General features: G+C 40.0%; 1 protein-coding gene across 1 annotated transcript; it reads right to left on the bottom strand.

The window, feature by feature from the left end:
• Window positions 1-26: 26 nt before the first annotated feature.
• Window positions 27-16,799, bottom strand: sinhcaf (SIN3-HDAC complex associated factor). Its single transcript, XM_062981124.1, has 6 exons — window positions 16,619-16,799; window positions 8,271-8,421; window positions 7,172-7,271; window positions 6,602-6,728; window positions 5,427-5,577; window positions 27-3,742 (listed from the first exon to the last, which is right to left on the bottom strand). The coding sequence occupies exons 2-6, from the start codon at window positions 8,396-8,398 to the stop codon at window positions 3,580-3,582; spliced, it is 669 nt and encodes a 222-aa protein (XP_062837194.1). The 5' UTR covers window positions 8,399-8,421; window positions 16,619-16,799; the 3' UTR covers window positions 27-3,579.
• Window positions 16,800-17,297: the final 498 nt, after the last annotated feature.

Below are 17,297 nucleotides of genomic sequence, written 5' to 3'. Positions count from 1 at the left end.
ATATGTTAATAAAAGAAAGAGAAATGTTTATATTTTTCTAAATAAGACTAAAAATTTATTCATTACCCTAGTTTTTAAAAAAGGCTTGGATTACAAGTGTATGAACAATGTAAAAAAAGTATAAAAACAGAGGTTCCATAGATTTCTACTACATTAATACAAAGTGCATAACTACATACAATTCATTTTGTATTACTACACAGGATGGAAGAGGAAGGCAAAGGGCAAGACAGTCTGCTGTTGTAGTAATAAATAAATAAATACAGAAGTGGAAGAGATGATCCAAATTATAGCACACAATTTCATAGTTTAGTTGTTAAATGCCCAGAACCATTAACCCATTTTTAAAAAGTGTAATCCAGTAAGGAGCCAACAAATGTACTGCATGTACCCTCCAAAGATTACCAACCCAGCAAAGCTGCCAAGTAGCTAGTCAATTACAAAAATGATTGATTTTATCCTCCCTTTAGAATGTTTCTCCATATTTACAAATGAAGGCAGGATATTGATGAATGGGAAAGAGTACTAAGGTAACCTAAAAATATAGGAACACATTATTTCGGATTTAATTTTTCCTGACATATCACATGGGCTCAAATTTAATGGTTTAATGAAAATGTGGAAAAAAGCCTGAAACACATAGGCCTATTTGAAGTAGTGCATTGCATAAAAGTAGAAATTCTCATGGTATTCAAATAAAGTGATGAAAAGTGTGATGAACTAAAGCCATAGCCACTATCTTGACTCTTAAAAGCAGGGGCACGCATTCATCATATCTAACAAAAACTTTCTTGGACCACCTGGACTTTAAAACAAAAATAAGATTCTAGTCTTTATGCCTGCTTAAGGTTATTTAAAATTTACTTCAGTCACTAGATCATACAACTACTCCTACAGTTAAAAATCCTCCTGGATTACCTAGTCCTACTATTGCTATTGGCTGGTTCTACACTGTAGAATTGAAGAAGTTTGATACCAGTTCAACTGCCATGGCTCAATGCTATCGAATCATGAGATTTGTAGTTTGGTGACACACCAGCCCTCTTTTGGCAGAGAAGACCTTGAAAAATTACAACTTCCATGATTCCATAGCACTCAGCCATGGCAACAGAAGTGGTGTTAAACACCATTAATTCTAGAGTGTAGACATATTTGTTGTCAGTAGGGAAATTTTGCTCCTAAGACATCTGTGAAAGTAATTGACATTGAAAGCAGAACAAGGAGACTGCAGCAAAGGACAAATCTAAATACAAATATGCTTTGAGGAGATTTAACTGGGCAGTTCCAACAATTAGAAGATAGGATTGTGAAAAAGAAGAGCAAAATCTAAAGGCACTTCTGGGAAATGGAGAGGAAAGGCATTGTAGCAGGAAGGGTTTTGGGAAATGCAGCATCCAGTACCAAGAACTAGTGAAAATGGACATTTACTGAGGTGGTTTCGACAAAATATATAAAATACATTTGACAAGCCAGACCCATTTAGAGACAATATTAAAAAGAAGCAATACTAGAGCCCACTTCCCAATCCTAGGGTTCTTCCAAACGTGTCATGCTGTAAGTCTTATCATTGCAGCCACTGGCTGGGGATAGTGGGAGTTGTACTCCAACAAATCTGAAGGGCCTTCCATACCAGGGAATGCTGCAACTGCTATTGCAATAGTGCGGGAAAGTTATGTGTGCATAAATTATACAGGCAGCAGCTGATATCCTTTTAGTGACTTACAAGTAAGTCCTGTTCTGGATGGGACACAGAACACAATTTCTGTTACCCTTGTGCTCCATACAAAAACCTCTCCCTGCCTTGCAGCTATCAAACCATAGGAAAGGCTGCTGTGCTTCTTTTTTCCATCAGTAATGAGGCAGGGAAGGCTATTAGCACAATGAAGATACTACTGCTGCTCCTGGCTTCTAGGGGAAAGAAAATCAGTGCACTCCACTGGACCTTAATTTCTCTCCCCGCAACAAAATGAGACCAGGTACATTTTTTCCATGGCTGAAGTAACTCTGCTCCCCAATCCCTCTCTTCCCCACCAGTTAAGTGACATGGGACTCTCTCTAGAGTCTTGACAGCCCATAGATGGCAGGAAGACACACAACAGTGTGTATGGACTTCCATTAATTTGTAGAACCTTTGCCGGATTGTATTTGAAAAAGAAACCCTCACTTTTGTCAAGAAATGCAGAACATGCCTAGGGCAACCTTAAGTGAGCCCAGATGTTTTCAACGAGGATCAGGAAAAGTACAGGGGAGTTATTGCAGAGTTCTTTTCCTTGGCTGTGCTGTCACATTAATGATGTGACAGAGACACAGAATCCAAAGGAAAGAAGAGAAGTCTTAAACCTGAGGTTTTTAAAATTGGCATGGCTCCTTTCAAATGTAATCTCTATTACCATGTTATTTCTATACAGCTGCTGAGATGAGGTTACAAAATAGACCACATAAACCCTCTCTGACCTTGCCAATAACGAACAGAGTGCTGTATCTACTCTGGGATGCAATTCTTTAATTGCATCGCATGATAGATAATGCTTACTTTCTTTTTATCAATTTGATAGAATTATAGGAAGAGGCGACAAAAAATCAAGCCAAAATAAGGCTTACACATTATATATATGTGCTGGATTGCAGCCTGAACTGATCCCAAACCACAGAAAAAACTATTTGGTACTAAAACTAGGAATTGGCACTGTACATTTGCCACATCCTATTATAGACATAAACAAGATTACACTTGTGATGATGGTTCTAAAAATACCATGTCTCCCTTGAAGATTAATCTCTAACTTTCACCGATAAACAGTGAGCGGAATACAGTGCATAAAAAAGATTTAGTCCAGGATTCCTCCACTCAACCCCTAGTTTGTCCAGCCTTACAACAGCCTTGCTAACCTTGCCTTAGTCTGATCCCATTCCTCTCGCCATTCCTATGTACACCATTTCTGAATCTGGAAAAGTTAGTTTAGAATAGCTCCCAGAATCCTGCAGCCAAGCTTTCTCAGTTTGTTCTTTGCAATATGTTAGACCCAACTGAGGTGAAACATCACTGCTGAAGCATCAGTAGTAAGTAAGCTCTCCCCATTTTCACAACATAGACATTGCAGGGAGGACTTGTACAAAATTGAGTACCCAAAGTTCATGCCTTAGAGCATTAAACAATATTTTTTCTCACAGAGAGAAAAAAAAATGACTGGCTAAAATTTCAGCATGTCAAATGTGAGCACTGCATCTCTAATAGTAATAAACTCTACATATCTATGTTACCAACCTCATTATCATTCAAGCAAGAAGTTGTGTGGGGAAAGGTTTGAACAATAATAACGTGCAGCAGCATTCAGCTCGACTATCTATTTTAGAGTATCTTAAATATTATTTACAGTCCTTTTTGAAGAGATGTGAATAGAATTCTGAATGAACAGAACTGACATAGTAAAAAACAAACAAACCCTCAAAACAGTTTCAAGGAAGAAACTACAGTCTTTTGGCAGCATAGCAGGCCTCCAGAGTGAGGAGTCGGTCAGTTTCAAGCCTTTCAAGAGAGAAAGAGGTTCCATTTACACCGTTTTCAGTGAGCTGTGGAAGTCACCACTCTTCCTGGTTGGAGATTGTTGGAGACTGGGACCCTTGAGGCTCAGGCTTCTCGACTGGAGACTTCTTGTTGCTGCAGCAGGGCTTGAAGAGGTGAGTGTCTATAAGGACTTCTCCAAAGCGGCCTTTGTAAATAATTCCGCAGCAAACTTTTTGTCTTTAAGTAAAACCAAATACAAATTATTTCACATTCATCGTCTCCCTTTTGACCTAATAGCTTATTGCTGCAGTGTACAAAATGTAAATAATCACAGTAACCTTAAATGAGTAAGAATAATAAAACCACAGCACCAAAATAAAACATCACAAAGCCGCTACACTATCTATTGCAGCCAAAATTGTATCTTTAAAATGTTTAATGGAGCGGATTATAGTCCATAAAAGCTTAAGCCAAATAAAACTTATTATTATTATTATTATATTTATTTATACCATGCTTTATTTCCCCAAAGGGGACTCAAAGTGGCTTGACATAAAAGCATTGGTATCCAATTCAAAGTATACAAACATTAAAACAGAATGGAACACAAAAAAACATTTAAAAATTCAATTAAAACCACCAAAACATATTCAAAGTTAAAAAGAGTCTTGATTGGTCTTGATAGGAAATGCCTAAATTTTATGTTTTTATAGCTCAGCTGTGTCTCAAAATGGTTAACTATCCTTAGGGATTTACAACTGTGGGACCACTCTGTTTTTAGTGCCCACCAAGTGTATTTGCAATGGCTATAGAATGCAGAGGGAAAGTGGTACTTAAATGAACCTAAATCTAAACTGTTGAGAGCTTTTAAATCAATATTGTCTTTCCAAATACAGGAACAGAGACAGAAGTCATTGAGATTCAATTGGCCATAATATGTTCTGATTGTTGAGCACCACTCAGGGATTCTGGTGGTTGTATTTTGTTCCAGCTGCAATTTGTGAGTTCTCATAGTTAGTTCAATAGAGATGATTTTGATAATTCAGCCAATATGAAATTAGGATATGGTGAACTATGGGTCCAAGTAGGCAGAACATCTGCTCACAGCTGAAGTTACATAGCCTAGAAGGCTACAGCCATATCTTAACCTGGATCTAGAGTATGCCTTGGATTTGGGGTGTGAAGGATACAACACTTCGTATTTATCCTGCCGTAAGTACAATAGGTGCCAAGACAAATATTCGCTAATCACCTTTTAAAGCCATTTAATGGAATGACCACCATTGTGAAAGCCAAGTCCATGAATTAATTTCCTGATCACAACTCACATTACAAAGTAAGCTAGGCTATGCAAGCATTTCAGCTGAGAACAATCCTGTGGCAACCAGCTAATCATAAAGTAAGAGGGATACTTACAGATCAATACAATTGCTGGCTACTGTCACAACATCTATCATTTCTTGCAAGCTGGGGTTAATGGGGGGAGGGGAAGAAGCCCAAGGCTATGGATTTGCTTTCAAGACAACAAGATGGCTAGTGACCCAATTCATGCCCTGCATGCTATCCAGTTACTTTCTCTACTTCCTTAAACACCATGTTGACTCATCAGCTGTCTGCAAATGTTCTCTAATAGCTGAGGCATCGGAAGCAAGGCAGCCTTGTAATTAAGATTATCTTTTATTGCAATTATATGCCTTTAAACCTCTGTCCGTCCGTCCATCCCCCCCACCCATCACTTCCTGCTTCTCCCCCTACCTTCTCCTTTGGCTATATCTAAGATTATAAGTCCCATTCTAAATGCAATTTTAAAGTTGGAAGTGTTATGTTATACAGAGCAATACTCCCTACTAGAACTTCAAAAATAACACAAATTACTAGCATATACAGAGGATTTTTTTGGTTCTGGGGCTTTTTCATTCACCTTTTCCAATACGTAAGATCTAAGAAAGAGAAAACAGGTGTGCGGCCAGCACCAGGGCTCATCTCAGTGTCTGAACCATCATCCGATTGGTTGCTATAGCAGGGTGACTGGGCTGGAGAGGCACTTGAAGTGGTGCTGTGGGCATCAGAGTCTGAAATAGAAAAAAATTATGGCATCACACCAGGTCTCTCTAACTCACACACACATGCACATTTTAGACCAGGGCTAGAAATTATGAGGTCTTATATGCCCTCTAAATCCTCCCTCCCCAGAGAGACCAAATTAGCGCCCACCATGGCCACCTTCCGGAAAGATCTGAAAACGTTGTTCTTCCAATGCGCCTTTCACTAACCGGTTTAACATTTTGGCTTGGCTTTTCAAGACTTATTTAATATCTAGACTTGCACTTTTTTCACCAACCCCGTCCCTGGAGTATATTGCACAAGCCCTGGTCCGCCTTTTAGCTCTGACCATATCTCAGCTATTGTTATCAGTTGCTGCTGAGTTTGTTTTTAATGATAGTTTACATGTTTTTAAGTTGTTTGTTTTGTAACATAAATGTATTTTATGTTGTTGTATTTTAATTTTTGTTCCACTGGGCTTGGTTCCCATGTAAGCCGTCCCGGGTCCCTTCGGGGAGATGGGCCAGGATATAAGAATAAAGTTATTGTTATTATTATATTATTTTTCAGTCTTTAGGGGACCCAAATGGTTTTTTTAAAAAAATCTCCTCCCACCCCAAGGAATGTAATTCTACTTGAAAACAATTACAGAATCCTGTTGGTAGACTATACAAGCAGCTGCATTTGTTCCAGGGTCATGTAATCATGCTGAGGGAAGGCAGACAAGCTCAGCCTGTTTGGGGTAGTCTGATTTTCCAATACTTTTTTTCTTTCTCAGCTGGGGAAAAAACCCAGTCTTTTCCCTTCTATGAACACACCAGTGCATTTACACTGTCATTGTGTATCAACAAATCCATTACAGTTTCACATATGGATGACTTTGGAAAGCACCACAGAGGAAAGGAATACTCAAATGATAGCCCAGCATACACCCCCTACCCCTAAAGATCCCCAACAGTGGTTTATAGTGCCCACATTCAGATTTAGATGGAGCTATCTCCACCAGAACAAGCAAAACAATAATTAAATAGAAAGTACATAGACTCAACATACTATGTCGCTTCAGCTCTTTCTGCAACTTGCTTATCTGATTGCTTTTTATCCTGTTGCCAGGAAGACTTTTCATCTTCTTGGGCTTCAGTGTTGTTTTGAGACTTGGCCCAGCCCTCGCATCCACCACCTGGAAAAAGACAGCAAGGGAAAAGTTCATCCCACTAATTCTAATATGTAGTCATAGGCCACAACAGCAGCTTCTATTAAGTTAAAGCAGAGCTCAGAAAAGACACCTTTGCCTAGAATCTCCCAAACAACATGGTTCCTGGATTCTGGAACATGCTATCCTAACCCCCCCCCCCCCCAAAAAAAAATGTGAAGAGCTAGGTGAAGGTGATTTGTACTTAGGAGTCTGCCTGCCAAAAGCTGTAAAAAGCAGAACAACAAAAAAATGAAAACCGAATTTGTGTACCGAGAATATCAACCCAATTTGAATGTCAGGAAAATCTGGAGTCTGAGATTACGTAAACTGAATGACATTTCAGAATTAGAATATTGTTCAAATCCGGGTTGTTAAAAGGATAATATTCTCCAAAAAAACAAACAAAAAAACCCACAGTATGAACTCACATGATTCCAATTCTTTTTTGATCCGGTTGGCAGCTTTTTCCATCTTTTTACCAGAAGCACACACGCATTGCAGATATCTCCTGAGCGGGCCTCATGCAGACTGTAAAGGAAAGATCATAGTTCAACGACTTAACTACATGAGAAACAAGCTACATAATAAAGAAAACACCACAACGAAGGACAATTGACTTTGTCACATTTTGAAACCCAACATATCCTACCCCTAAACCATTTGGTAATTGACCTATGGCAACTTGGTTCTGTTGAGAACCCTTCCAAACAGTATAGTTCTGAAGCAGGTATGAGGTGGAAGGAGGCTGAAGAGCACCCAACTGAAGTCAGTTTGTAGCTTTGGTTTCCCTGTTTAAATGTATGCTATAAACATTTGGAAAGGCATCACATCCACTGTCTTTACCTTCCTGACTGTCTCTGGTAGAATGTCCAAAGGGAGACATTGTGCATGTATACTGAGAGCCAGCAAAATTATCAGGGAGATTTTGGGAGCACTAGTCCAAAATGAAACTTTGCTATGATTTCATTTTGCTGAATGCGTAAGGTGCCAACACCTAACTGCAATTATACCAGGTAGGTAAATTTATGGAGGAGTAACAAAGGTGCACATAATCCTATCCCCACCTTTCATTTATAAACAGGTAGTACAGTGGTCTAAATATCCTGAAGGCATCACATCTCATTGGATCTTGGACGTTAACAAGGTCAGGACTGGTTAGCACTTTGATGGGAGGCTACCAAGGAATACTAGGTGTTGTGAACTATTTCAATGCTCCACTTCTGAGCATTCCTTGCCTAAGAAAATCTCATAAAATGTATAGAGGACTACCACAATTGCCCAAATTTACTCAAAGGTTGGACTGAAGAATGGTGCATAATGACAAAAGGCCACCCAAGACACTGAAAATAGTGACAAACAGGATGGTTTTGTTTCCGGCTGCTCACTGGCTAATCTAGAGTGGAGACTAACATGCCAGGAGTCTATGTGGAGATGAAAGCTTTCCTGAGGTTGGACTCCCTAATGTAAGGAGAATTTCAGAAAAGAGTTAAACAAATAGAGAGCAACTGGAATGGCAACAGCTCTTACCCAAAGCAGCTTTGGAAATCCTTTTCGTAACGCTTGCTGTCAGTGAACCGAGAACTGGAAGACTTCGCTCTGCAAATGCAGCATCCGTCTAAACTCCGATACATCTTCGGTTTGTGGAAGCCAAACATCTTTGTTTCCCCTTTTCTTTTGCCTACAAGGGAATGGAGAGGGAGGGGAAAAAGATCAAGCTTCAGAGGACAAACTTAAAAGGAAGTGATGAACCTCCATCACCTCCGTAGACAGCTCTGCAAACTGATACCACATCACAGTAAAAAATCCTCAGTGGGAGCTAATAAATTATACAGCATCACAGCCCCACACCATCTTCTGTAAAGACAGGTGTCTCAGATCCATTTCCATCTCTGTCGAACACCACCACCAGCTGTCTCTCGCTGCAACAACAGAAATCATGATAAATTCACCTCATTAACAAGGTGACTTTAAAATTGGACTGTAGAAGTATTCTGAGTTACCCTGTTTGTCTCAGATCAGATTTCTCCTCTTTAAAATTGTGGATATGAGAGAGGGGATAGGATGTACATTTAACCCAAATAAAAGCTTTCGTGAAAAAGATATCTATGTCCTGAATCCAACTGTTATCCTTAACTTGGGCAAACCCACAAAATTAATCACTATATGGTCAGTAGCAGCAGCAAGCCTTCATATATAAAAGAAGTGGGAGAAATAAATTATCTTAAAAGACTTGATGGATTGCTATTTAACATATCACACAGAGAGAAGAATTGACCTTGATCAATAGTTACGGGAGATGAAGATTCTTTAATGGAGGCACAGTTTCTGTGTATCTGGTACATTAATGATAATAAAGACAAAACTAGACCTAAGTTGGACACCTCTTTTTGAAATGGTACCTTCTAAATTGAGAATGAAACCTTCCTTAAGGGATCTATTAAATGGCAAAAGTGGCTATACAGGGTGTTTGAAAAAAGAACTCCCTAGTTTTAATGTGTTTATACTTAAAACTAGGGAGTTCTTTTTCAAACACCCTGTATTTGAAAGACAACAGGATTTGTAATAGAAGTTGCAGCAATTTCTATTTTTGTTTATATGACTGTATTATATTGTTGATTTTGTATGTGTGAATATACTTTCATTAAGGACAACCCTACTTTTGTGCTTATATTTCAGCATTACCTGGTGCCAGCTGTATCCTAAAGCATACTTGATTTTTAAAAATGCTGAGTTCCATCTGCTGTCAGCCATACATACTTAGAACCAATGTCAACATGTCTGTCATTCAAAAGAACTAAAAGAGGAAATTGCAAGAGAAGTCCACCTCAAACCTCTAGCACCCCATCATTGCACCTGGATTTGGTGTTACTTCCTCTCCTTCTCTTTCTTTATTGCTCCAAAATTAATCACAAGCCAATATATTTATAATGGTTTCAGCAATCAAAAATAGCTAATTTAATAATGGGTCACATCAGCAAAGGAGGGTGAAAAGAGACAGAAATAGCTTAAAGACTTTCTTTAAAAATAATTATACTAATTAGATTTTAAAAATTAAGAGAACAGAATCGACTGTACCAATAACCGAGGATTGACTGCAGTAATAACAGAGACAATGTATAGGGTTGTTTGGTTGGATGAGCCTAGACTAACATTTGGTAATACAGTAGAGTCTCGCTTATCCAACGTTCTGTATTATCCAATGCAGTCTGTCTCCCACCCGGATCCACAGCTGTTTCTCTAGGCAGCTACACGCAATGGGCCAACACGCCCAACAACACAAGTGCAGCCACACTCCCAAACAAGTGGCAGACTTGTTGTAAAACATGATGTTTTAGTGCTTAATTTGTAAAATCATAACATAATTTGATGTTTAATAGGCTTTTCCTTAGTCCCTTCTTATTATTCAACATTTTCGCTTATCCAACGTTCTCAAGCCCACTGTTGGTCTTAAAAACCACACGATCTCAGACAGAAGTTTAGTATTACAAGGTCACTCAATTTTGGCAAAGTACTAAAAGATGCCAGCTTGTACCAATAAGCTAGATGGCCCAATTTGACACTTCCTGACTTCTGACTCTGATATGTTTGCTGTTCTTGCCAACTATGAAACTTATTCTTCCTAGTTACAGACTATTTTTGCTGCATTGTACAATGTCTGACAAGGAAGAGAGATAAATAGAGATATATCAGTTTCCAGCTTTGGAATCCAACTATTGTAATTATAAATGAACACATTTTCTGCTCTTGCTGGGTAACAGTTTACCGTTACCCTAAAAAGGGATTTCAAAAAGACACAAGTGCTGTTTTGGGCAGAGGGAAACTACAATTATGAGGATAATTACAGCTTTGATTAGCCAGATACTCAACAAGAACATGCCTCCACCTAAGCACAAAAAAGGTGTGGAAAATCTGGCATTAAAAAGCAAGGAGGGGGTTTATTTTGTCACTTGTTTTCTGAGAATCTGACTGTCAGGCAGTTCTCAACTGCTAGTGTGGAGGGTTAACTGATCTGATCCAAAATAATGATGTGAATGGTTTCACATTAACTTGTTTTAAAATTTTCAACTTATTTATTATATTTTCAGGTTAAAGTATTTTATATTATTTTAAACAGTTTTAATCGGCATATATTTAACTTCTAAACTTCTCTGAGATCTGATGACACAGAGGAAGGCAGAATATACTTAAATGAATAAAGCAAATAGTTGTGACCAACAGAAGAATGGCATTCAGATAGTGCTGGACAGTTTTTCTCTCTTCAACTGCAATTCACCAGACTTTCATGTTCTGTATGATACGCTATATGAAATTTAGCAGTTCTGTGGTGACAGAAAGGGGAGTCTTAGGGAATGTTTTTCTTGACTTGAGAGGGAAGAGAAAAGATAATTCTTGGTCTTTTAGCACAACACCTTTCTCAGCAGAACACAACACATGGTAAGGGAATCAAAGCATTTGCTATGATGATGTACATAAAGACCATTTTCTTTTAAAGAAAAGGGAGTATTATCTTGGAAAGCTATAAAACATTGCAACTAAAAGCAAATAGACTTCAAACAGAGCAGTAATAAAAAGTTAGTGTTCCCGGAATGCTGCTATCCTAAAACATTTAATATCCCAAAGAGGTTTTATAATCCTCCCTCCATTCATGGCAACCTAATGTGATAAGCCACTCACATTTACTGATGGAAGCGCCACTAACACAACATGCATTGACACACATATTTTAAAAGAACCTGCAGGCAAAAATTAGAAGGAAAAAAAGGGAGGAATTTGGACTGAATATTGAAGCTTGTTTCCAAATCTAGATGTAGCAAGTCTGGGATAATTCCAAAACCTGGTATACTTTTAAGCCAGCCTGCCTTTGAGTTATGCTTACATGTAAGAACTGTATATGTTCCCAAGGTATTTGTATTCTTGCTGTATTGGAACACATTAATTTGCCAAACTCTCTGCAATATATCTTTTGTGAGGTGTCTTAGCTGTGATGTATTGTTGTGCCAGTGAGAGAAACCTGAAGTCTATGCTTAAATAAAGACCAACGGACAATAATAAACAAACTGATGTACAACAAGGATATAGTAAAATCTAAGTGGAAAGTCAGCTCTTCATTTGTGCAAGTAACTATTTTTTTCAATTAAAACCCATACCAAACAAGTCCAGTATTGCTTCTACCGAGCCCTATTATGCTTCAAATTGTAACTAGCAGAAAGAGTGAGAGACATGCTAGTCTGATAAAAGACATAGTTCTTTGTTCTCCTGAGTCAACGCCAAACTACTACCTAAAAATGTGCAAAAGGATAAATAAGCAAGACATTTTCAGCTAATCTCACTGACAGCTTTGGGCTGAGGAATGCATGCTCCTCCCCTGCTGGTGTTTGGTTTACAGTAGAGGCCTCTCAGAGAATTCCTGATGGAACAAAAGCTTTCAAGAATGAAGGACTGATCTCTTGTTAAGTTTCTGCTCAAGCCCTTGAAACATTTACTAAAAAGCAAGACCCGCTATGTTCAATATAGCACAATTTTTAAGAGGTCTGCAGTCAGAGGTGCTGAATTTGCCCAGAGAATTCTGGAACTTTACTCTAAAACACACTGAAAAGTGACATTCATTCCAAGTATGGAGGAGAACCAAAAGGTTTCCACACCACCAGAAAAGACCCAGAAACAAAATCTAGGAAAGTGTTACGGAAAGAGGAATAAGCTGATTCCACACCCCACTAGGTGAAGGTACAATTTAATCCAAGAAGAAAAAGGAAAATGATACTCTTTTTAAAAGAACATTTGGCACTGGGGTAAATGCTACTCTTCAAATCATGATATTGGGCATCTGAACGTTCACTGAAAAGTGATCCCATCAAGTACTGTATGTTAGTACATGCATGCAATATGGGCATGAAAGATCTTTGCAATATATAAGGACTTGCTAGCCTATCTTCGTATTGCAATGAGATTTAGTAACTATGTCTTAGAAACTATTTTGTTATTATTGCTGCTGCAGAAGTAAGAATTCTGTTTTAACCAAGCCATGCTCCAAATCCCCTTCTACAGTCAACACAGTCAACATAGACACAGAGCTAGCTATTTCCTTGGAGCTACATGCGCTTCATGCATACGATGTAAAGAGAAGAGGGTGTGTGCAAAAACCCAAACTGGGAGTAGCTTGCTCCATGCAACAGGTGTCACTTTTACTTTTGTGAGTGGGCCTGTGGGTGTGAAATTGTGCATATGGCAAGTGGGGAGGGCTGCATGTGCGAGAATATATAGGGCGTTGGAAATCCCTCCCAGTAGCTCTGACCTCTTTCTCTGGGGAGATTTAGCCCCCAGGAGCATCCAGGAGATTAAAGGCGATCTTTGGAGGGTCCTTTCCATGGCAGCTCTAAAACAACTCCTGCAAAACTACATAGAGCCACCCCACTGTTAAGCCAGGCATCAGCAGAGACTTCTGGGGGTCTGCCAATTCCAATGTGCCTTTGCAGCACATTGAAGGGGTGCAAAATGATAAAATGTCTGGCAGCCAAGCTCAATAAGGCACATGTATTTTTAGCTTGGAGAAGAGAAGGCTGAGGGAGGACATGATAGCCATCTTTAAATATTTAAAAGGTGGTCACTCTGAAGAGTGGGCAAGCTTATTCTCTGGAGGCGAGGACACAGAGCAATGCAATGTATTCAAATTGCAGGAAAAGAGATTCCACTTAAACATTAGGATGAACTTCCTGACAGTAAGAGCTGTTCGGCAGTGGGATATGCTGCCTCGCAGGGTGATGGAGTCTCCTTCTCTGGAGGTTTTAAAGCAGAGGCTGGATGGCCATCTGTCGGGAGTGCTTTGGTGGTCTGTTCCTGGATGGCCTCTGGGGTCTCCATGATTCACTGTTCTCTTTGTGTACTGTGTTGCAAGATAGGATTTGGAAGGGATTTACTTGGTTTGAACAGAATTCTTACCAAAATAAGTTAGCTGAAGTAGTGTAAATTATATTTAGTTGGCCCTACGTATGACAGATCTCCTCGTCATCAACTGCCCTGTTCAGGTCTTGCAAACTCAAGCCCGTGGCTGCCTTTCTAAATAGTCAGTATGCATTTTGATTTGGATAACACACAGCTGAATCTGTTTACAAACCAGAGGGATGCGACCCCCTCCCACCCCGTTTTCTTTCAGCATGAGCTCACGCCTGAAACAACAATAGCGTGAACTTTGGTGCCTCCCTCCTCTTTGGTTGCAAGCCTAGGCATTCGCGCCTGGTGGCTGAGTTGAAACAAGAGCGGGAAGCATCTTTTTAAATACTGCAGCTGGGTGCAACTTATACCCTATTTTCATTTTTCTTATTTTTTTAAAACTGTTCAAGAGCGCTATACTCAAAACAGGATTCCTCGTGAATGGAGATCTCTGCTACCTGATTCTTCCAGCCTGTTTGGAAAACTAGGTCGCCTTTTGCGCGTGGTGGGCAGCGGGTGGGTGGTCTTTGTTCAAGGCAGGGCTTGGCTCCTGTGGTCTTCCTCTTGTTTGGAGATACGTGTTTATCGTGTTTATCGCTTCCTTGCTTGGAAATTCATTCCCACTGTAGTCATTTTAAACATATATTCAATCTCACCCCCTTCTTTTTTTTAAGTCCACGACTCCAGGTTAAAAGGAAAAGAGTCAAAACAGGCACTGAAAGAACCTATTAATATTCCTACCTCTAAAGATGCTATACTAGACTGAAACACACAGACACACAGACACACAGACACACATATAGCTGCTAGCTTTCATGTCAACTCTGGATTTTAGTCTGAATTTTTAAAAACTTAACCATGTTATTGAACCTAATTTTGGAGATAGAGCTCAGCTCACTGCACAGCACATTAAGCTTTGAATTAGATTGACCATCCCACTGATATGGAAACCATAACCAGGTATAGGACTAACAATCCTCCCTCCAAACAACAGGTCTCTTCCCATTTCTGACCTGCATTCATATGTGGCATTCATAGACTAAGCATCTGTGACTGCAGTCATATCGGTTTGGCATATTTATATGGACTCAGCCAGACTTAATCTCCAAATCCATTGGCGCATAGTGACTATAGTGATGACCTAGCAAATCCACATTTAATCTCACAAATCACTGGAGGCCTGGTGCTCTCTTTCAGCCTGACCTACACTGCAGAGCTGTTCTGAGGATAAAGCTGAGAAGATGAACGCCAACCACATTACCACAAATCAATTGGTTGGAAAGGGGTTTTTAAAATTTAAACTATGTGTGCACAGATATAGGTTCTCCATAATACAGCTGAATTCCTGAGAGATCTGTCATTGTTCCAGATCTACAATATCTGCCACTATGTTTCCCAACATGACCCCTTAAAGCAGGCATAGGTGAACTTTGGCCCTCCAGGTGTTTTGGACTTCAACTTCAAAAAGGAATGGTCTGATGCTGTTAGGAATGGTAGGAGTTGAAGTCCAAAACACCTGGAGGACCCAATGTGTGCCCATGTGTGCTTTAACCAATGCAGCTTTTTCTGAATTAGTGCCCCAAACAACCCCAGTAACAGGCCTAAAAACCAAGACACCGAGAAAAAACTTTTGTTGTTATTATTGTTCATATCCTTCTTCTCTGTCTTGACTGAGACCCGAAGCAACTCACAACCTTAAAAACAATACAATTTAAAACATACCGATATATAAAATATTAAAGTAAAATACTAAATATTAAAGTAGAATATTAAAGTTCAGTTTCTGGCATGGGTTTCAACTTGTACATAACTGTGTGCATAACTTGCTTTGCAAGTGAGCCTCTTGTTTTCCTCCGAGCTTGAACCAGGATCTCTCCTTTCCATGTAAAGACAATTTTCTCCAGGCATGTTGTTTGGGAACCCTTGCTGATATCCAACACCAAAAAAAACAACCCCAGCCTTGATCTGCAAAAGAAGGCAGAAGCTCGCTTGAAAACAAAGGGCTTCTGGAGAGCATGTGGCTGGGAGCTTTGCAAACGGGGCGGTTCTTAATCTTGCGCGCAGTCACAATCCCTGTTGCACACTAGTTTCGGGGAGGGTGTCCCACTTCTTGAGCATAAGATTTACTTATTTAGCACAGAATTATTATTATTTCAGTGGCAACTTTTAAATTCAGGAAACTTGGAAACTTTGGCTCCTGCCTTTATTGCGAACTCCCAATCAGGATTCCACTGAATGTTTTGTTGGCAGTTCCGAGTGAAATCACAGCACGATAACAGTGTTGTTGTGTGTGACGGGACTCATCCATGGAAACCATCCACTCTTTTGTGGAGCCTGTGAAGAGATCTATACCTTGCTTTCAAATCCGGACTGTTGCCATGTATGAATGACATCAAGCCGAAGCCAGGGAGGAGGAGGAGGAAGAGGAGGAAAGGCATCACTGGGGAGAGATTCTGAGGAGTTTACTTTTCTGAAGGTTCCATAATAATAATAATAATAATAATAATAATAATAATAATAATAATATCAATAACTTTATTGATAACCCGCAAAGTTGGGCCTTCCCTCCAGGTGTTTTGGACTTCAACTCCCACCATTCCTCACAGCCTCAGGCCTTTTCCTTAAGCGGCTGAGGGGAAAAAGGAAAAGGCCTGAGGCTGTGAGGAATGGTGGGAGTTGAAGTCCAAAACACCTGGAGGGAAGGCCCAAGTTTACCTCAAAGTCTTACAAGTACCACAGCCCCCTCAACACAGCCATTTCCATGTTGTCAAATAGGCCTTGTGTGAGGCTGGAGTCCAAAGCACCTGCAGGCCCCAAGCCACATGCTCGACCTGCAACAATGCCTTCCCGCTCCAACCAACCAACTAAACTCCGGCTGAGTCAAGCCTCATAAGTTTTCAACTATCTTCCCGTTTGTATTTTAAAGTTGGCACTACTTCTGTTCTTACCTCCCACAAATCACTCTGGTGCTCTTCAGTGCGCTGCCACCTTCCTGCCTTCCTCTTCTCTCTTTTTCTGCCTCCTCTTCCTCCCTCGTTTGTCTCGCAGGGATGCCAAAAGCAAGCAAGCGAGCAAGAAAGCGCCGGGCTCATTGGCTTAACCGCCAGCCCCGCCTGCGCATGCGCCATTCCCACGGCTCGCTCCTCAATGGAGCGCCTCCTTGGCTTTCTTGCATGTATGTCTCTTTAAGGCAAGGAGGAGGAGGGAGCCGAGCGAAGGGGAGAAGGGGCGTGGCCGCTGTGACGTATGGAGGTGACGTCACAAAAATAAGAATGGGTAGGATTCTTGAATGAGAATGTAATTCAAAGCTTCTGGGTGGCTCGGAGTTTCCCGGGCTTTATGGCCATGTTCGAGAAGCATTCCCTCCTGACGTTTTGCCCACATCTATGGCAGGCATCCTCAGAGGTTGTGAGATCTGCTGGGAACGAGGCAAGTGGGGTTTATAAGTACAGTAGAGTCTCGCTTATCCAACGTTCTGGATTATCCAACACATTTTTGTAATCAATGTTTTCAATACATCATGATGTTTTGCTGCTAAATTTGTAAATACAGTAATTACTACATAGCATTACTGCGTATTGAACTACTTTTTCTGTCAAATTTGATGTATGACATGATGTTTTGGTG

This window comes from Anolis carolinensis, chromosome 5, assembly GCF_035594765.1.
Source record: "Anolis carolinensis isolate JA03-04 chromosome 5, rAnoCar3.1.pri, whole genome shotgun sequence".
NCBI lineage: Eukaryota > Metazoa > Chordata > Lepidosauria > Squamata > Dactyloidae > Anolis > Anolis carolinensis.
This window is presented reverse-complemented; position numbering and strand designations above follow the sequence as displayed.